The sequence below is a fragment of the Cygnus olor genome, chromosome 9 (genome assembly GCF_009769625.2).
Source record: "Cygnus olor isolate bCygOlo1 chromosome 9, bCygOlo1.pri.v2, whole genome shotgun sequence".
Lineage (NCBI taxonomy): Eukaryota > Metazoa > Chordata > Aves > Anseriformes > Anatidae > Cygnus > Cygnus olor.
In genome coordinates this window covers 20,999,311-21,021,938 of record NC_049177.1, presented here as the reverse complement: position 1 = coordinate 21,021,938, position 22,628 = coordinate 20,999,311, and the positions used below count along the sequence as shown (strand labels likewise).

The 22,628-nt window shown below is 40.9% G+C and overlaps 1 protein-coding gene across 1 annotated transcript in view; it reads right to left on the bottom strand.

Moving 5' to 3' along the window:
• SPATA16 (spermatogenesis associated 16) overlaps nucleotides 1-22,628 on the bottom strand; it is a 92,634-nt gene that overhangs the window by 36,992 nt on the left and 33,014 nt on the right. The window contains exons 4-5 of the mRNA XM_040567234.1: nucleotides 13,531-13,620; nucleotides 2,005-2,089 (exon numbers count right to left, since the gene is read on the bottom strand). Of these exons, the coding sequence (XP_040423168.1) occupies nucleotides 2,005-2,089; nucleotides 13,531-13,620 (175 nt within the window). The remainder of the gene's footprint in view (nucleotides 1-2,004; nucleotides 2,090-13,530; nucleotides 13,621-22,628) is intronic.

The following is a 22,628-nucleotide window of genomic DNA, read 5'->3' as shown; positions in this document are numbered from 1 at the left end:
AGCAGCTCAGGTTCAGGCAAAAGGTGGAGAAGTGGTAACACCAGCACAGGCAGTGTGATGGTGCCTCTCGGTACCGTGGTGGTCCAGGGAGGCCCATGCGTGAAGTCTCCATCAGGATCAGAAATGAGCAGTGAGCTGGGGACTAAAGCAGAGATGAACCAGAGCCCTATCACTGCCAAAATCCTTTGGCCCTTGCTGTCTGTAAGATGATGTTAATGGCTGGAAGCGATTCAGTCGCCCCACTTTTGGTCTGGTTCATTCCCATCTTAGCCCAACCACAGCTTCTGGTTTACACTCTACAAGGAGGTACTGTGATGAGTCTTGCCCTTCATGCCATTTTTTTGGCCCTGTTACCTAGCAGGACAGACTGAACCCCTGGGGGAGAGGACAGCTATGACAGCTTCTTCTTTAAAGGCTTGTTCTTTGAAGCTTCATGTCCATGACATCAAGAAGAGGAGTCAATGGATACCAGTGTTAAGAGACAAAGAAAGATATTCCATTCGAAGAAATGACCCTTTCATAAAACCTGTTTGTGAACTCAAGATTTTAAACGAGTCTGACCCAGTGGGGAAAAAATCAAACTGTTCTGTACAGAAGAAATTCTCTGCTGGAAAGCATATAAGAAAGTTCACAGTCACTGCAAACACTAGCCCAGTGGGTAATTCTCTGAATGAGATGCACTTTGCACTCACAGCAGTACTGAAATTCAGCAGCTCCCAAGACTGAGATTTATTCCATTTTACCAATAAGAATGCAACTAATAATAGTTTTAAAAAGGAAGAATTTACCATGTGATTGAAGGTAAAAGATCAGATTCTGATCTTTATTACCCTGGCTTATGCCAGATGTATTTTGCACTACTTCACATAAAGTACAAGGACTAGCCCTTTTGTTGTCATAGATGTTCTCACAGAATAAACACCAAACAAATGGGATCAGAATCAGACTCTGAAATTTTATCCCAAGGGGCATTAACCATTTTTGCCCTGTCACCAAAGTAACTTGCACCTGGCCTCCTCCCAGTCACAGGAAGCAGCAGCCTGTGAAACCGTGCCTAGAGAGCCACCCTTGAGGGCAGGGCCACAGTGAGGTGGAGGAAGGTTGTACAAGGCTGAACTGGCTCTGAGGTGAGGCACGCAGGGCTGTGAGGACAGGGAACTCCCCAGAGAGTTATGGACAGCCCGCAGATTGCCTTGGTCTGAGACTGTGTGTGTTTTTGTGGGTGCCTGCCCGCACTGCCACGAGGCTGGGCCTGCGCTGCCATAAGGCTGGGCCAGGTCCTCCCTGTGAGACTGACAGGTCTTCCACTGTTGCAGACCTGAAAGGCTGGGACACTGCTGGCACTGACAAGCTCCTGCAGCAACAAGGCACAGACAGCGGAGTATTTAGCATCCATTTACCTCCAGGTGTGTGGGAGCTCTCCTCAGAGCTGAGGGGGGTACCCTTAAACTTAAATTTGTGCTGATGTGGCTGAACTGCTATATCAAGTAAGTATCACTCAAGAGACAAGTCTCATTGAAGTCAATGGTCTACTCCCCACATAAGTAATCTTTGTAGAACTGGGGTTGTACCTAGCTATCCTTCACAGAGCTCTTTAGGTTTCTCTGAGACCATTTGTTACAGTCATTTTTTCCTCTCCTTCCGGTTGAAGAGTTTGGAAAGGTGTCAGAGGATTAGTATCATGCAAATTGCAAAAGGAAAGTGTCACTAAGGTAGGAAGACTTCACAAAAAATAGCTTTGGGGACCATACAGTATCCAGAATTAAATTTTATAGCAGTCCATAAAATTGAAGTATGAGCCAAGGGTTAACAACCTTGAATTTTGCCCTTAAAATTAGTCCAAGAAAATCTACTTCATTATAAATACGGTAGTACTATATAGTGTCCTGTTGATTGATATGCCCAAGAGCTACCTTTGTCGGCAGTGTTTTAAGCAGTAATCCTTCATTTTGGTCTTAATAGTGAGATGGGCACCTCCCTCCTCATTGGGCTATCAATTTTTACCTGCCAATACAGTTTGATGAGCTTGCTTATATGCTGTTCAGTGCCTCCTGTCAGCCAGTACATATAGTCAGCAATCATGGCACTCCTGATGACAAAAGCAGAATAAATGAATGTATAAGGAGAGAAGGATGTATATAGCAATATTTAAAGGAGATAACATTAAAAGAGTGTAACATGAAGTTTGTATCAAAAGATTACAGATAACTCTCAGACTTTGTCCAACTTTAAAACAATCATTAGTAAGCATTTTCAGATAGCTAAACTATCTGCAAGCGAACAACCCTGCACTTTTAAGATCTTTTTTCCGTATTTTACTCTGAGCAACTATTTAATGACTGCTCAACAATGTTGTAGTCTGGCTTTTTTTTCTTTTTTTTTTTTTCTTTAAAGTATTTGTGGCTGAAATTTCTTATATGCTAGTACATTTTTTATACAATAGTATCAACATGTATAACACCTCATAGCTTGACAGTCTGAGGATATCAGTGTCTCCGGCAAATTCAGACTTAGTTCACCTCTGATTAAATTTTATCTTCAGAAAAACCCCAAACCCAAAGTAATCAGCTATCTTGCTACCTAATTGAGTATGCTTTAGTACTCCCACTGTCTGTTGCAATCATTGCATCACTTTTTCTAAACTGAGGGATATTAAAAACTATTGTGCAATGGATATTAATGCAGAGTCTTAACAGACTTCAGAAAATCAGTTTGCTTTTATGGCTGCCTCTCTACACTGCTCTTCATTCCCATTCCTCTAGAGATTCCAAATCCAATTAAATGTGACTAGATGTAATTCCAAATTGTCACTTTAGTCAATTAAACATATAATAATCTTGTGTACCTAATTACTAGCACTGAAAGTTTATTTGTTGATGTAGTGCTATCAATGTGTACTTCTGCATGTTCCCCTTATCATTGCCTATATATTAATTGTGCTTTGACATTACTGTAAATTGAATTTGAAATTTCTCTCTAGTTAAAAGTATCTCACAAACAGTAATCCCAATCCTGTTGTAATACCCTTTCAGAATGTACTTTCCAAGTCTGTATTATGTTCTTAATGAGATATAACCAAAAATACACGGATTTAACAATAAACATTTCAAAGCAGGCCCAGTATCAGGGGGTAACATATTGTTACAAACAGGAACTAAATCTCCCTTAGATGTTAGTGTACAGCTCCCATTAATTTCACTGGGAGAAAAGCAATTCAGTAGGATCCATGGATTTCTGCATAAGGACTGGATTTAGCCATAAGCCTTATCCAATGCTCATTCAAATCACTGGCAAAAATCCTCCTGATTGCACTAGAACAAAGAGCAGTTTCTAATTGAACATTGTTAGCCCAGCCGGTACAGGGTGAACAAAGGATGAAATCCTCATTGCGCTGGAAATTGCTGGCAAAACTCTCACTGCCTCCAAACAGAGGAGAATTCCTAATCCCAGGAATGACATACAAGTATCCTATGGATGAAATAGAGAAGGTGAGTGAAGTGCCTAGCACTATGTGCCCAACCCACTGTCAGGTTTTGAAGAGCTATCCACTGTCTCCTGAGACCCCGCAGGGAAATAAGCACATAGCACAAAAAGGGAGGAAGACTGAACGAATCTGTCAAGTTACTTTGTATTATCGTGCCCGTGGTCTACTAGAGGTGTTCTACAAAGGTTCCAGCTCCTGTGACAGTGGCGTTCACTGATACCATGGTCTCTAGCAGTGTATGAGAGTGGTGGTGGCCTCCTGTGGCTGCCTTGTAGGAAAGATGGGACTTTCAATCTAAATTTAGAGCAATTCTCAAGTACTAGAGCCTGGTATTTTTTGGAGTGAAATGACTTTAGCAAACAGTCATTTACAAATTGGTATCCTATAGATTTATTGCCCCCAAAACTGTTGTCATTTGAGAGATTAAAACTGGCAAATACTTAACCCTGAGTATCACCGTCTCACACTGCAGTAGTGCTGCCATGGGTCGAATGCAACCAGCTGGATGCAGACACTCGCAGCGTAATTTGCCACCCGTACTGCAGGCCGTGGTCTGGTGACATCCTGCTGACAGGACACCACAAGGCTCAGCTTGTGAGCCCCCACTCCTCTGTGGTAATAGTGATTTCTTTCCCCAGCTTGGTACCACTTTCAATGGAGGTGTCAGCAGAGCTCTGGAAAAATCTGGAATCAATTCCTAGACAAGTCACTTCATCTTTCTGTTTCCCAGTATCATCTGTAAAATGAAGACAATCATATTTGACTGATTTGCCTACTTGGTGTGCGAGACCTCCTGGCACAAGCTCTCTCTTACTAATTCTTCGTAGCGTGCTCAGCACAATGTCACTCTGATCATGGCAGAGGTCTCTAGGTACTGCTGCACTTCAGACAAATGCCTTTCCTCTTTATTCTTCGTTCTTAATTTGCTCTTATTTAAATAAGCAGAATTACACTTACATTTCAGGCATTCGTGTTTAGTTTTTAAACATCTGCTTTTATCCCTGCTGGATTTCTCTTGTACCACCATGCATTACACCATGAACAGCAAGACACATACATAAAAACGCTCTGAGCCTTTCGAGCACTTCCATCCCAATTTCACTTCTCAGTTCCTCGGTCATTAGGGAGCACACACAGGTCAGGACCAATGCTTGCTACTGCGACCTCAGGGCTTACGAGGGACTTAAAAAATTCCACTTTCAAAAGAAACATAAGCATTAAGGCTGTATGTGGATGGCCTACGTCCAGCCCCCAAAATGCCTAAGTCAGAGGGTTTTCTTTAATGGTCTCTGAGGCTTGACTCATAGAGTCAAAGTGACACAAGAGATAGGGAATTATGAATTCCCTGACACAGGTGAAATTATGCTGGCTGCATATGGTTATAAGGCTGGCATTGGGAAATATTTAGGGACCTAAACACTGAGACAGAAACCAAAGGACTGATTGAGGTATCTAGGCAGGTGAAAACCCTGGTTCCCAGTGAACTACGCAAAGGCATAAAGCACAGAACTTGGTCCCCAGGTCCCAGCGAGAACCTATCCATTTGGCCCACTGAAATCCAGGTCACAATGACTTTCAGTAAGGGACGTGTGAGCCCACACTCTGAAAACAAGACTTTGGTAAAATATTCTTTAAGGAAATACTATACTATTTATGAAATTATTGTTTAGGGTCCTCAGCCAGTGATGGGGCTCATTAACATATTTTTCTTTGTCCTTATTCAGAATGAAAGCCTATTGCATGCATATATCTAAAGACATCTTGATCATACTTGCTTTTTTTTTTCTTTTTTTTTTTTCCTTTTTTAAAATGTCTGTATGTCTAATGACATTTCAGCAAAGCTGAAAATCCTTCCTTCAATCATATGACTATCTGGAGGTTTCCTTCTTTATGTGGAAGGCTCTTCTTTATTTTAAAATACTCATTTGTCATATTTTTTTACACTATAAAATGCAATGCTTCCATTTCCTTCAGTGTGTTAATGAAGAAGAGAGAAATTTGCTTTTCCAAAACTGAGACAAAAATGTCAAAAAATGAGGGATGAAATTCAAACTGTTTGATTCTGAAGCTTCTCTTCTTATGTCTGATGAAATTTTCCAGGGAACAGTTAAAGAATTTAGTTGAAATAGTCACTGTCCCAGGTAACTCTGCGATTCAGATTATTCTTGCCCTTTCTGTTTGTGTGTATGTATCAATCTCTTCTTGTTTGGGTTAGCTCAGTATTACTTACACTTTCATCTATGCTAAATGCTTGCTGTCTATTAAAAAAAAAAAGTTTGAAATTTCAGCTTGCACATTGAATACAGTGGTCCAAATACAGACTGATAAAATACTGAATATAGGTCAACAGGGGAATCTGTGATGACTAAACTAGCCATCCACTGCGAATTACAGTCAATTTTAGAAGTAAAATTATAGGTCAAATGAAGCACACAAAAGTCTGTAACATACTGAGGGAGTGCATTCTTATTAAAGGTTTATGAGGATAATATATATCTTGAGAATGAAGCTGAGTTGCTTTAGACACGTCACTGCTACTCCATACCTAAAAGGAGCCGTATGGTGTGTACAGTAGAGGATGTGTAGGATTATTTCCCCTCCCTAACAGGGATTTGGGAAGAGCAGAAAGCTGAAGTCCTTGAAGAAAGAAATTTCCCAGTGCATTAATGGATTCACAGGAACCAAATGAGGGACCACTCCCTGCCCTGTTACTATATCAATATTATGTGTTAAATGTGATGTGTAACGTTATCAAATATGGCTGATGTATAAAATATATATGGGTTAGGATAGTATAGGCACAACCATATTAGCATTTTTGCCATCTGCTGCAATCACAGATCCTAGGGATGTGGGCACTTGTGAAGAGCTGGGCAGTAAGAGGCTGTGGACCAGGTCAGTTGGGGTCTGCTGATCCATTGAGTGCAGACTTTGGACTGGTGAAATCGGCCAGCAACAGACCTCACTCTGATTTGTACCTCTCAAGGGTTCAACTTTGAACTTTCCAGAGCACCGGAAACACAACCGGAAAGGTACAAAAGAAAGGGAAAATAGCTCTCATGTACGTCACGCAATGCATTTTTTTCTGGATGAAATGCCATCTTTTATTTTTACAGTTTTGAAATATACTGGTATTGAAATCTATCAGCAAAGAACAGATACATGCATTCTCTTTCTACACAATCACTTCAAGTGATATTCAGAAATATTGACCTCTTGTTTACAGAAACCAAACACTTAGCGCTACCAAACCCATCTGTGTTAATGTAGTAAGCCTGGATCAAAAGGTGTCTTGCTATATCTGCTCAATCTGGCCACTTGGTGGTGCAGAACAATAAGATATATTTCCATATGTGCAAGTGAACAGCACACCACAGATCTCAAACTGTCTTCCTCAGCCCATCTACAGAAATGTATAGGCCTTATAATAAAAGCGTCAAAGGTGGCTTTTGCTGCCTGACAGCTGCTGACACTAACAGCGAGTGTGCAGCCAAATCCTTTGCAGCGGCCATGCAAGTCTGTGACAAGAAAATGGATGGTGCGGACACTGTTCTGGAACGCACCAAAGTGTCACATTTCCAAAAAAGACAAGAAATTAGCATCGTTGCTAAACAGATGTGTCCTCGTTTACCACTGTAAACACTGGAAAAACAAAAGGGCAAGGCTCAAGGTCAGCTCCTTGGGCTTCCATTGCTCCCCCTGAGCTTCTCAGAAAGGAAGGAAACCCTGAGGGGGAGAGGAGATCTGTGCAGACGGCAGAGCCTTAGGAATAATCACAGCCTATGCACGTTACAGTAACTTTCACTCTTCTATGCTATTCAGCCCCAATTGCTGCTCAGATCAGGAGGCTGATAAGTGGCAGAAAATTACCTTTGCTCCCTACTTCAAGTGATCTCACCTGGTCTGCAGTAAGTGGTACTAATAGAAGGCCTCAGCCAATGCCATTTGGCATTGGTAGTGTGCAGAGCTACTGTTTGGAAGTGGTAAGTGTATCTGTTCTTCCCCACCACTCCTTTCTAATTTAACTGGAACTTTAATATTCCTGTTAAGATCATCTCTGATGGAGACACCTGGGTATTTGAGATCTATCTTGTATCTGAGGCTCAGCATTAGATTATGGGAGAAAATAAACAACTCTTCTGGATGACTTTTTCTTATCTTTTTTCTGGGATTAGAAAGGGAAAATGATGTTTATAGCTAGAATAAGGAGGAAGTAGTTATTGTAAAGTGATTATCCCATTTGAAAAGTGGACAACAATAGAAGTTATTTTTAAAACATCTCTATATGTCTTAAATAAATGTAAGGTTGTTACTTTAAGGTTTATGGAGATACATGAAAACCATTAGATGAGAGAGAAACAGAACTATAGAATACTGAGCAGGAAGAAAATTAGTGATGTGAGGATTTAGCTATATATGACCTTGCCTCCAAATGGAGGAAAAGGAATTGTGTCAATCCCTCTGCTATCTGTGTATAATGCCTTAACATTGCTAACTCCTGTACAGAACTCACTAAAACTCACTTTTAAACATTTTACCAGTGAACCTTAAACATGTTGGGAAGCTGCTATAAAACTTTTTGTCCTGCCAAACCCTTCCAGGTTGGTGATAGAGTATGCTTTCTGCCTTCACTGAAGTCTCTGGGTCAGTAGCTCATTGCCAGAAAGTAGAAATGTTTCCTGCAAGGAAAATGGCACCTGCATTTAGAATATATTTATTACAAGTATCATTATCTGTCTGGTGGCTGCATGCGGATAACAACTTTCTGCATTGTCTTGAGACTGCTGTACCGTGATAACGAATGTTTCCTATTTAAGGGCAGCTGCCATGTAAGGACACAGAGGATGCTTTGCAGATGTGAGCTGAGAAAAACTGTGCAAAACACGGGGAAAGGAGAGGTCTCTTAAAATGGTGGGGGATGCTCAAGGGTTAACATTATGCCTGTACATTAACAGGGTGCTAAGCACAGCAAGATCTCATGCTGTGTGACTGGGCACGAAACAAGCAGCAGTGAGCATGGACATGCTGCACAGATCACTGGAGCTGTGGAGGCCCTGATGCTGTGGTAGCTTCATGGTAGAGACGTTTTGGGAAGGGATGGGGTAATTAGGATGAATTGCTTGATGACAGAAATACAATGAAACTTTGAGGGACAAGGACTGTGCTTGTTCTGCACTCTAGCTAGTGCTCTGCTCTCATGTATCTCTTTGCACCTCATGCTCCCTGGCTTGGGGATGTGCCTTGTGCTGTTGTCAGTGTTTGTATTTACTTCTAGCAGGCGGCAGTGATCGTGGAAAAACTGATGTGGAGGCTGCCTCCTGTCCCTGATGTGACTGCCTGCCAGAGCACACTGTTGTTTGACACCTGGACAGTCTCAAGTGATAAAGAATAATGTGTGCGGTGCAGAAATAACGGCCAGTAATTCTAGACAGAGGCTAACCTCATATGTTGGTGTCAAATTAAATAATAGGCAGTATGGGCTTTCCTTTGGGCTTTGACTGATCCTAGCACTTGTCAAAGCTGCTTTCCTAGATGCAATTTATGAGGTGTGCCATTTGCAATGTCACCCTGGGGACATGGCTGGCCACGAATCCCACAGGACAGCTCGGGTGGCTCGGTGTGGGGGCAACCGGACCCAATTCCCTGCTGACCCCTGGCCCAGGGGCGCTGCCTGTGCAATGCCCTGGCCAACAGTGGAGGGCCCCTTTTCCTCAACAGAGCTGCTGAAGGTGGCCATGGGGGGTTCATTGCTGCCTGACCCCGCACAGCCACATGTGGGGCACCCACCATTGCTGGGGCCTGCGCTGAGTTCCCTCCGTGTTGGTGTTTCTATGACAACCAATGTTTTTATTTTCTTCTTATAGAATTTTTCCTTTTGTTTATTTCTGTTGAGGAAAAGTGGAAACAATTAGGTTGGGGAAGGAATATGAACTTTCCCCTATTCTTCCAAGAGTGGGCCCAGGCAGGGTTGAAAGGTGGGCGGGCCTGCTCCTTCAGCTCGCATCCCCAGCCCAGGGTGGGCCTTCGTGCCACCGCCGGCTCTGTGAAGAGAAGCTGAACATACGAACTAACCCGAACTGTGCAGCTTTATCCACTGCCTTGTCAGTTCTGACTGAAATGGCAACTGGATTCATACAGTGGGCTGAGGTCTGCTCCTTGCAGACCTGGTTCGCTTCACAGCTGGTGGGATTATATAGGTTTTTCTTGAATAGGAATGTCAAAAAGCTGAGTCAGCCCCGCTGCAGCTATTCAGATCCTAAAGCTCCTTCCTCCTTAAGGATTGCTTACCCCTACTCTGTGCAGTCAGATGAAGATGAGTTGTTTGTTCTGGCAGAGGGACAGACAGTCTGTTTTCCCCTACGTGTATACAACTAATTTCAAGTCACTAGTGTTCTAGCTGGTGATAAAAGAGCTATCTTAAGCTTTTCACAGAACACAGTGACACTGTTAAATCAGCACAGCGATTTGATTAGCAGAAAGATGAGAGCTATACAGCTTAATGATAAAAAGGGGCAAAATCCCTTCTGTAGTTTAAACTTCAGATTCAAAAGCAAATAGGCAGTCAGCTTTTCCTGTAAGTTACAAATCTTCACCTTACTACTGTTTCAGTGTCAGCAATAGGCTGCGCTATCTGAGTGAGAAAGAAAAATTGCTTTCATGCCTTGTTGCTCATCTGGTCAGACCTCTCACTGCAGATGTGTGACAGGCAGCTGTGGGGTCACAGCCCACCAGGCTCGGGACTCGGAGAATGTGCAGGCTCTGATGCCTCCTTCCCCAGGAGCTTTGAGGGTCACCCTTGGGTGTTTGTCCCCTTTCTAGCACTCTTACCTTTGAGAACAGCCCATGGTTGGTTCCTCTGTCCTTGGGACTAGTATGGACTTCCTAGGCTGTTCTGTGGCTTGCATGTCCCCTTGCATATACACATCCCTTGTCTCATCTTTCCCTAAGGAAGCTGACTTTACATCCCCAGAAAGGTGGGGCCCCCTCAGCCTTCTCCAAGAGCCTTTTCTCTTCTTTGTTGTAGAAGTGAGCCCAGAACCCTTCTCTGAACTTTCCATTCTGGTTATTAAGTGATCTTCTGATCAGCTGTGACTCTGTATCCTTTGCCAGGGTACTTTCAGTTGCTGCTATCAAGGATGATCCTGAGCCTAAATGCCTTGTAATGTCTAAAACTTCTAGGTAACTTCCAGACTAAATTTATGTATAATGAATTTATGCCCATTTGTTCAAAGGCCAAGATGGTCTTTCAGCTGAAATAGGTTTGCTCCCTTCTGAGGTTTAAATCTTTACTGTGCTTGTCAAGAGCAGTCTCCGAACAATAGAGGATAAATATATTTACTAGCTGACACCTCAGTGAAAGTGGCTGCATCACTTTAGAATTCATCATTTGCAGATGCTCTGACCCCACATAGTGCTTCTAGGACTGCTTTACAATACCAAATGGCCTTAGGGTGCACTCTACATGGTAGCACCCTATTACAGTACTACCCTGAAGGATTGCAATGCAGTCAACAAAATTCAGGAGTGATGCAGTTGTGGGCATATCAGTTGCCTTACACTAACTCAGATGTCCTTGCATTCAAACTCCTTCATGCGCTTTCTGTGGGCTGACAAGCACTAGTGAAAGTTACACGCAGAGAAACTTGGGAGGTGCTTAAATTACAGTTGACCTTACTCTAACTTTTGACTTTCTCTGAACCAAATAATTTGGTCTGGTATATCCTCAGAGATGAAATCTCAGGGGATCTCAGCTTGATAGGCAGGCTGAGTTAAATGTCATTATCTGTGCTGTTTGTGCCAAGCAGTACTGTTTACAACCAACCCCTCCTGTTCACATAACCATACGGTGTTCTGGGTGTATTTAACAGAGTATACAGTGATTTAAACGCATGCTGGGGATAGAAAGGCAAGGAATACTCAAATAGCAAGCAGAAATAAATGACAGGTTATGATTAAAGAAAAAAAGTTCATATTTCCAGAAAATGCAACCAAATGTCTGTAACGGGCAGAGTGCATGCTGCACCTCTAATGGGGCTTGACTAAGACCAGAGACTCCAATGAGATGCCATAAGTCGTGCTAAGCTTAGTTTAACACAACCTGCAAAAGCAGCTCTGCACAGTTGCTATAACACTACGTTAAACTAGGCTAAACTCTGAATGCTGCTATAGTCGCTGCTTTTTGGAACCGCTCTGGATTCAGTCTGTCAGAATGTTCCTCTCCTTTACAGGAATACATAATCTCATTTAAAATCATCTAGTTTCCTGAAAGCATCTCAATATGGGGAAAAAAAGGCTGACACAGATCCCTTTTGCCTGCTGATGTAGTAAACTTACTGATTGCTTATCTGCAGTAACACCAACCACAATTTTCTTCATTTTTGAAATCATATTTATGAACGCCTTGGTTCATACTGTCTTTTTATATGTAGGCGTTTTTAGGTATTTTTTTATGAAATACCGGTTTCTGAAAATGTGTCTTTAAAAAAAAAAACAAAACTTTTTTTTTAAATCCTCAGCCTGACTTCAAGGGGAAAACAAACACCAACCAATGTACAAACAAAACAAAATCTTCTTGTATTTCACCTGTCAGGATACTAGTGAACTTTTGCGTTTGACAGCATCCTGAACAGGATTCCCTCCCTATCTGTCGCAAAACACCATACTCTACTAACACCGCCCTAGAATGTCTGTCTGATCAGTGCACCTCAGTTGTTGATGACTGTGTAGATAACAATTTCTCTCTGAATCAACACCACAAGAAGATTTTTGGGAAGAAGAGACCCTGATCAGTGCTATATAAAAGGAAACCTGGGAAATATAAAAGTAGATCTGGGAAATATCACATTGCTGCAGTGTTTTTGAACAAAATGTCTCTATTCCTTAGTTTGAAAGGGGTTTGTTTGAAAAGTTTTTTGTTTTTTTTGGAATTTACAGTAAGTGAAATATTCCAGGTTCATCTGAATTAGTATTTCCAAAGAAATTAGCAAAAATTTCATTGTCTTGAAGAACTGATGTCTTCTCCTCATCCTGGCATGTGAAATCCAATGCAGTTTATTTTGACACACTCTTGATGCTGTCCTGCAGAAGGAAACTGTTTGTTCCTGTTTCTGTGTTTGCTTTTTTTTTTGGCTGGAATCCAGCACAGAAAATTGGTGTTCATCTTCCCAAATCCTTTCTGCAACTCTGCTTTGATAAAGTGTTTTTCCACTTCTCATTCAAACTGTTTTCCTGCTATTTTAATAGCTTCAGGGTTCTACCACTAGTGTATATCTTAAATGATAAGCAATGTGACCCTCTCAGTCTCTTGCCTAAAATTCACATTGACTGTTCTGCCATTAGTTAGCTAATGATTTGCAAAATATTTTTGTGCTATACCTTGTGGTCTTCAGCTGAACAGTCCTCTGTAAGTATCTAATGTTAGTAGTAATGATGATACATAGCAAGCTGCCATTGCATTTCCCTGCACATTTCTTTCTTTTAAGCATGTTCAGTGGTTTAAAAACTTCTGTTGCGTGTTGAAACTTTTAGTTTTTGGCAGTGTAATGCACTCATGCAAGCAGAGCTTCCTCTTGCAGAATTTTCTCCTGCCAGCAGTTTCTGTTCACACCAGCAGTCTCATCAGCTGCACCCAGGCTAAATTTTGCAGCATATCACAGTGTACATCGAGATCTTGACTTTTCTGCGCGGATTTAAAAAAAAAAACACACTTGAGCTTCTGCCCAAGGTACAGGGAAAGCAGGAAGTAGAAGATGCTTGTGTGCATGTAGCTTTTGCCCCAGTGCCTCCCAGGGACCCAACCAGGGCTCACCCCTACACCTGAGAGTAAGTACTCCTATATGCATTAGTCTAACTGCAACCAGGGACATAATTGGGATTATTCATGTTACTCTGACTGGGAGGTCTGAAACTCTGCTGCATGTGAGATCACATACACAAAGCTCCCACTGACTTTTAAAAGCTTGGGTATATGATGATAACCTTACTACTGAGAGCTGGAATGAAAGAGATGTGGAGAAACCGTTATAAATCCACGAGTGCCAGAGTACCTTGCAGCTTCAGAGTATCTCTCTAAACACCTAAACACGGCAGCTTGACGCAGGTGATTCCGGAAATAGGCTGGATTCAGAAAAATGCTCCTTTGAAAGATAAGAGAGATGGGCAAGTTTAGATCTCAAATTTTTAAATCATTAAAAGCCACTAATAAACAAACTGTGACTAAGATGAATCCACTATATGCTTCTACACATCTCAACAGTCACTCTGTATGCCTCAAATGTAATATGAACTATCATTTTCTCTCTTGACAACTGTGACAACAAGCATTATTAAAATTTTTATTGAGGTTATATTTATAAATGCAGTTTCATTAGGGTTCTGTGTATTGTTATGGAAACACTTCTAAAAAAAAGTTCCTGTTGTAATATGCTATATTACCTTTAGCTTGAGCATAACATAAGTAAAAGTGTCACAGTAAAACTTCCTGTTAACCCCCTACCACCAGAAACACAAGTGGAAGTTCTGTGACCCGTCTTCTTGGAAACACTATGCATTTACAATTTGTTTTAATGCTAACTTTGATACTGAAAATATTTAAAAATCTGTGATAGGTTCTAAGTAAGTGGACCTCGGCATGCTTCTTATAGCCTTAACTGTAGCAGATGCAATTCCAGGTGTAACAAATTATAGGCTTTAAGTCAATACCAGAAAAGGATGTAAGGGTGAAAATAGCATAAGCCAAGTGGTTAGATTGGCAGGCAGGGTATCCTTCTGGTATAAGCAGGGGAAGGGCGAGCATGACAGCTCCATCTACATCTAATTAGTTCCGCTTGTGAGATCTCCAACATGTGACTGCTACTCTGGTCAGCGCTTTTCCCAGTGTTTGGAGAAAAGGTACATAAAGCATGTTCCAAGATGCAACATTAAATATTTGTCATTATTTACATGTTTTATAAAGTATTTAATAACAGCTTACCACATCAACAAAGAGATTAATGCTTTGCCTTCTATTACAAAGATGACTTCTGTGTTCCCTTAAACAAAACATCTCTGTGCACATTGCTTAAAGTTGTCTGAAGCTTAGTTGTTGTTTTGGATTCCAATGCCTTCATTGAGTGCTACCTGTAGTTTGTGCACGGCTTGTGCACAACTGAAGGAAGTGCAGATCTTGGTGATGGGAGGCACATTGCTAGATTTTAGTGCACTAAAAGTATACAAAACAGCACTAGATGTTAACCCACTTATGTTAACGGGGTAAACGAGTCACTCCTATCAGTAACAGATCAATAATGGCAACAGCAAACCCGGGGGGGGGAGGTTCTCAGCCAAATATGGTTCAGGTCTGAAGTTCAGAAAATACTAATGGTCACCAAAACTTAACCAAAAAGAAATCGTCACAAGATCAAATGCTGTCAGCATTTAATGATTTGACCAAAGCAGTAATACCTTACTTAGATGACAACTGGTACTTCTGCAAGCTATTTTAAAGGAGATTATTGCTGCTGTAAACTGTAGTCAACAGTTGATAATAGTAATATTGATTTTTTTCTTTTTTCTTCAAGTTAGCGGTTCTACCACAGTCAAGCAATAGCACTATGAGGGCAAAAATTAAAAAATCAATAATTCCCTGGTAGTTAGCAACACATTTTCCTGTAAGTCTTTGAGCAGGATGTACTGTGATAGGCTTATAATAAATATAGAACTGTAGCAGATTTTCAAAGAATTAGGTATCAGATCTCTGCTTTCCATCTTGATTTCTTACTAGTCTGAGAAAGATGAACTGCTTCTCTTGATCTATAAACTCTATACTGAAAAATATAGCATGCTCTAATAGCTTGAGCAAACATCAGAAAGCTACCTTTGACTATGTGGCAGTCTGCTAGGTTCTCTGTAGCCTATACATTAGAAATGATTTCTGATGACTTCTCTACCCAAAAGGAGTTCCTTGCTATGCCAATACAGCTCCAGTTTAGCAGCCTTTATGTAGAACAGTGCCAATTAATGCTGTGTGTGCACAAAAATTGTGCAGTTTTCCCTTTGGCATTTAAATCTGACTCTGACGTATTTCAGATGCTTCTGGTGCAAAGGAAAAAAAACAGTGAAAATAAGAAGCAAAGGAATTATACAAACAAAGGTTAAGAGGAAAACCCTAATTCCAGGAAGTTCTCCTTCAAATCGAAGCAGATGGGGGACCCATCTGGCCAGGCAGCAATGTGCCAGGCTGTGCATACTGAGAACAAGTCCGTGCTCCAAGATCCACCTCCAGCCATGGGCAGTCTTGATACTAGGCTGGTTAATCCATTAATTAGGAGGGATGTGCTTCAAGAGGGAGGCTTGACAGAAGAATGAGGCAGGGAAGAAGGCAGTGGACACACCGGCTGCAGCTCACAGGACAATCTCTGTGTGTGGTGGTTTGTGCCGTAAGCAGAAGCATCGGTCCTTTGGTCTTCCTACTTGTGTGATTCTCAGGGATCTTCAGGTAGGAAAAGTGGCTTCAACAAGAAATGTCTGAAAATGGACAGCTCTTATTCTGCACAAGGAGAATTTCTAATCCACAGAACTGCAAATAAAGTCACTACATCTGAAGATTAAAACTTGTGTTCTTGCCAGGTTTGCCCCCCATCTGTCAAATGACTAAGTTAAAGTAAACTTGAAATAGATTTTCATTTATTTTTCATCTTCACTGTAATCCAAAGACTGCCCTGTTAAAAGCCTTTCGTAAATCATTTGGTCAGTTTTTCTCAACAAAACAGTCCTTAAGTAATGCTGTATATCAGCCTCTTTTTTGACATTTTCATTTTTTCATCTTGACATCTTCTCTTAAAAAATAATACAGTGTTTGTCCTATTATCTTTCTTCTAACTGCAAGGAGTGGGGGGAGAAGAAGGCATCAACTCTCTTCCCCATCATAGCAATTGGAGTATGTGAATCAAAGATGCACATATTAGTCTGGCTTTCTCTCTCCAGGTGTTTCTTTCAATCTTACTGCCCAGTATTAAGGAAACAGGTACGGCAAGAAACTCGGATTGCTACATAAAAACTGGCTGCTGGAAATCACATTGCCTTTTCTCTAAGGTATATATTGTCTGTTGAAGTCCTTCCCAAATGCAACGGGGATTTAACTCTAATCTGACTGACATGAAAAAGTGCCTCTACTGCAATCCACTGCATCATTTGTGCTTGGCCTTTATAGGCCAAGAAAAAGTCAGCAAGATGATTCTATAGATGAAGCAAGTGAAAAAATACACTTCGCTACTGAAGCAGATAACTCATTTTTCTTGCTAGTACTGGAAGTAAAAGCTAGCTTGTTAGTAGAGGTGAGAGATGTTATTTGTTAAATTAGAGTGACAGAGGCTTTTTCCTTTTCTTAGTTGTCCGTGTCTTCTTTCAATATGGTGTGGTCTTCTGTACAAATACATTTTAATAGTCAATTGTAATTGACTATTAGAGAGGAATTAAGTGATTTACCAGAAATAAAAATTCAGTGCTAAATCAATATACACGTCTGTGCAGAGAGATGTAAGAGCATTCGGCACGGCAGTGGGCTGTGTTGTACAGTCACTGTACCAGCGACATGTGGACATGCAAATGGAGGTGCTGAGGTGTTCTTCACCACAGCATTAAATACAATGTCAGAGCAAGTAACGTGTCAACCAGTACTCAGCAGAACCATGTATTCACTTGCTGTAGACTAATACAATGCTTTTATCTTCAGTGAATACTGTCAATCAGTATAGCTGGTGATCCAGCCCCAATATGCTTACAGATGAACCTGACAAATCCTGGCTGCTGTACAATTAGATTGAAGCTCAACTTTCTTCTTCTCCCTTGTTTCATCTACATGGCAGGTAGCATATTATATGCAGTGTAGTACTATTCTTACAGCTGTTTGTGTCTGCTGTGCTCTGTTCTGTGATCCCAGGGGCTGGATCACCAGCTGGTTTAAGAGTTCAGCTCTACTACAGACAAATTCCTGATCTTACAGTAGCCAGGAATCGACCTTGCCTTATTTTCCTGCACTTCGTGTGTGCAGTTACGTTGTGATTTGGGAAGTTTTATTTGGGGAGCCTATGGCAGTGTATTTCCTTGCAGCCAACTTTGTATTCCCATCCAGTTTTCTTCTGGTGGTTTCACTGCTACCAGTAATGAGCAAAGGGAGAAGGAATGTGGCTGTGGTGAGGAGAGCCATGTGAAGGAGGCTCTTGTGAGGACATGTGAGGGAGGTAGAGCCTTTCTCCCAAGCTTGTTTTCAGTCTTTCAGTAGCTGGACAGGTGTCCTGTGTGCCCAGAGGAATGTTTTCTTCCTACCACCACTGATGCCTGGCTGTGACTGTGCCCACCCCGCCCTGTGCTCAGGGACCTCTTTCCCAAGGGAAGGAGCACCCTTCCCTCCCTGCCCTGCCCTGGCCACCCTGTTTGAAGGAGTGATATGCAAAATCGGATAGCAGCGGTTATATAGAGAAACAAGCTGGAGGACAAAGAGGTAGGACCACTCAGCAGATGTAGTTACAAGAATAGCTATACTGAAGACTGGTTGTTGAGGCAAACCTGGCAGAGAATAGGATGGGTCTTTTTGGTGGCAATCTGATAATTCAATAGGAATCCCTTCTAATACAGTCATCGCCACTGAACTAAACCAACAGCTACAAACAGAGGCAGAAGAGGTTCTACCAGACTTATATGAATCAAGGAATAAGACCTCTGATACTGAAGAAGGACATCTGACCTTTCAGTGCAGTCAGATTTTTTTTTTTGTACAACCAAACAGAAATAAGCGCAGTTATGGCATCTACAGGCAAGGACTTTCAGTGCACAGAAGAAATCATCTCATGAAGTTTTCATACCTGAGCAGATAGAAAGGGAGGAAATGAGGGATCCCAATAAAGCTTTCACACACACAACACCTTTTCACTGCCAATAAAGTGAAATATACCTGCCATGCTAAAAGGTTTTGCAGCAGCTATTTGCTTTGAATTGCAAGCATAAGATAAATGTGCTATGCGGGTCTCGATTCCTTGGCTGTGAAGGTAGTAAATAGGAGAATGTTCTCCTGTCCAGAACAAAAAGATATTTAGGAAAAACATGTTTCAAAGCTCCTAAAGCATCTAAACACAAGCAGAGATACTCTGCATTCCCTGTTGTGTTTGTACAACATGTTCCTAGCTATACAAATGACATTTTCTTTTCTTGACCACCAACTCTTCTGATTGCTGTTGTGCATCTCAGCATTTATAGAACAGTCTGGTGTTGCTGGACTCTTCCTTCCAAGAGGAGTCATATTTTTTGCATGGCAAGAATAAGTAGGATCCCACCACACATTGTGTAGATAAATGTTTTTGCAATGTAACATTATCGAAGTCAAGGGGAATACAGCCTTTGACCTCAATGAAGAAAGACTCAGTACATAAGATAGGAACTATGCCGCTGATATACTGACCTAGAAATAACATAGGATTGAGAGTTGAAATCAGAGAATTCAGAGAAATTAATTAAAAAAAAAAACCACAAAGTTGAAGTACGTGGAAATATTTGAAATGTGGTACGAGAAGGAATTATTTTTTAAGAGTACTTCTGGTTTATATTATCCTGAGAATCTCAATGGAATAGCTTTGTATTAATAATATCTCATCTATTATGTATATTGCAATATGCCTAACACAATTGCTGAAGTAATTAGATGCTGCTAATTCTTCTCTTTCTCTTCCCTTTTCTGAGGAGGTAAAGTGATTAGGAGAGTAGTTTAGAGCAAAGTATACGTTACATTACAGGCTTCCCACAGATTAGCAGCATCAGCCATTATGTTTCTTCTTTTTATACTTTTACCTAAAAATCTGTGGTGCTCTTAAATTCTTCTTCTTTCTCCTTTTTAATGCCCACTGACTACATTGTATCATGGCATCGTTGCATTATTTATTTTTTATTACTTAATATTTCACTAGGATTGCATTGTTCTACGTACTTTAATACAGGCCTGTTTAAAGCTGCGAAATAAGGAAGATAGGGAATTAAGAAGTAGCTGATTAATCCAGATTACTGAATTTTTATTCTGCAAACTCTGAATTAAAGACTCCTTTATTCTGTCTATAATTCAAGGACTAAGTTTTGAGGTGCATTTTTTTTTTCTGACAAATGTTGCATAAAGCCGGATGGTTAATAATTATTTTAAACCTTCTAAGAGTGTTTGAAAAGTCATGGGGAAAAATGTAGAGGATTTAGAATCAAATCTGTAAGGCTTGTGCTGCACTAGGGTTTTTTCTTTTTTTTTCCCCACTGTGCCTCCCTAAGAGATTCCCTCTGTTAAGTCATCACTAAAGCAATCGTGCACTACTTAACAGAGGTGCTATTTTCTACTTCATGTGTCTCCCTATGAATTGTGCAAGAGGCATTAGAGAGCTCTGCCTTCTATCGAACACATAAAAAGGCAGAGCAGGAAAAGCTTCACAGATTTATTACATTCCCTATGCATTGCCTTTCTGGAAGGGAGGGAGAATACTGGCAGTGGGTCAGAGCTGTGAAGCAGCCTAAAAGGACGCAGGAAAATCTTGCTAACCCCCAAAGAATTTTGAAGAGCTCCATGCAGCTTCCTTCATGATAATGAACTCAATTTTGAGGCATTGTTAGTGAAATACGTTGCAATGCCTAATTCCTCTTCCTCTGCTCGGCCCTTACATGATTTCCAGGTGGAGTTTGTGGGGAGAAGGGCAGGGAATGAAGCCCAGGGCTGCTCTGGGTGGAGGCCGGTTGCAAATGTCCTTCATGGGGACACTTCCCAGAGCACCTCCCACCACCAGCTGTGGACTTATGATGATGTGATGGTAGGACTATTGGGATGAGTTGTGGCAGGCAGCCCTGTTCCCTGGCTGAGCAGCGTATTTCCAGAGGAAATGGCACCAGCAACCGGGAAGGGAGCGATCAAATGTGGGCAGAGATGAATCAAAATGCTTTTTATCACTTGCTGCTGGGTGGATGATGTTAACATCAACATCTTCTAGTCTTTAATCCATATACAGGATCTGTGTGAACACCAGTCTATGGTGACGGAACTGGATCAAGCTACGTGTCTGTCATTCTTCAAATCTTGTGTGCCATGAGGACCATAACGGCTGAGGAAGCATAAGTATTGCAGGGAAAATCATGTTTCCAATAGAAAGGTTCTCTGCTTTTTTTTCCCATGTGCAAACAGCAGGTCACATGGTGTCAACGTAGATTAATTTTAGATTGCTTGGAGGAAAAAAGCAAAATAAGCAAAGAAACCATAAGGGGATATAGAGTCTCATCGAGAAAGTCATGTATATCATGTTTTGAAGGATCCTCCGTCTTCAATTGTCTTGGAGTTCAGCATTGCTCTCTCCAATTTTGAACAAAATTGAATCTTAACAGTTGCTGAGCTGTGTACGTGATGCACCGCAGGTTGTTGTTCCACATGCAACTGCAGCTTTATGGATTCCTCTGTTGGGCCTGGTCCTCTGAAGAGCAGACATAAATGAGGGACTGCTCTGCTGAAATGCTATGCTCTGCTTCAAGATTACTCTCATTTGGGGCAAAAATTCAACCACTGGCATTAGGCTGAGCAATATAAAGCCTACGTACTAATCTGAGGTTTCTTAGTCAGTTCTTGACTTCTCAGACCTTCACTGTTTTGCCATCTGCTATAATTGAAAATTGCCTTCTGCAACCAAAGGGAAAATCTAATTTCTCAGCAAGCCATATGGGGTTATTAAGATCATTAAACCCTGGTATGCCATAATGCCTGGGCCAAAAGGACCACAGGGCATGTAAATATTGTGTGATTCATTTTATTGCTTCAGACTGCAAGTTAGGAATTGTTTCGATGGCTATCCTTATGATGAAAAGTGGTGGTCAAGTATGTTACCACAGATGTTGTTTGGTGAGGTCAACCCATAGCACGTTTCTTCAGAGCTGTGACAGATAAGTGCTTTTAATAGTTTGGTCGCAAAGAATAAATATTTTATATCAGCCTGACAAATATTTAGAACCCAAGCAGTACTGTCAATTGGGCCAGCGATGCTAAAGGCAGCCTCACAGTTTGATATTAAGAAACCCGAGGACACAATTGCCAGTTTTCAGGTGAACCCGGACTTTGCTTCTCAAACAGGATCTCTACAGAATGATCCTATCGTCTAGCTGATGACAGAAAATGTACTGCCTTTCCTTTTTTAAGAATGGGAAAGCTGTCCCCATGCAGATGCTTGTTCTTGAACATTTTTATAACTGTGCGGCTGGAATTTTCCTCTAGTTAGTTGTGGTATTTCATAAGATTCCTTCCAAGCAAAAACCACTTATATATATTTGATACAACTATGTATGAGAATATTAAAGCTGATTTTTGGTTAATAAAGCTTCAGAAATGAATGCAGGAGCTGTGAAATTTACATGAAATTAAAGAAACAATAGTTCAGTAAATGCAAATAAATGCAGAAATGAATATTTTAATTTGGATTCATGATTAATACCAAAGGATTACCAGCAAACCATTAAAATGTAGTGATGACATAAAAACTCAATGGGAATAAAAATCCTATATGCACTATTTAACTGATGGCAGTAAGCTATTTTTAGTAGGAGAGCTGAGAGAATTTATTTGTTCTTTTTGCAAAATATAGCTGTTGATTATATTTCAGGTTTTGTCTTCATGTAAATGACATCTCAGAATAGTTTTTACTGGCATACTCTGTGTATCAGTTCCTGCATTTTACAGTGTAACAGACATGGTCATTAGATTTATTCCCATTCTGCAAGTTATTAAATGAATTATATTGAAGATAGGCATTACTGATTGCCACTTTCCTTTGTGCTATGTAACGCAATGTTAAGTACAGATTGGTATAATTATGTGTAAGAAAAGAAGAATGAAAAAATTTTCCCTCCTCGATTTTTCTGTGATCCCTATCTGACTGCGTTTATTTTCACAGTAGATTGTGGTTTCTATAGGTCAGGGTTTCTGTTTTAGGACAATTGAAACCAAAGCATGTCAGAATAGGTTTTAGTTTCCATAGTACTGTGATCACTACCTCTTCTCATTCTAGCATTCTTGGAAATCACAGTTAGGAAAAGAGAGAGATCGTTACCATTTTTTCCAGAAGTGGGAGTCCAGTCAAACTTTGTCTCTCTTTTTTTTTTTTTTTTT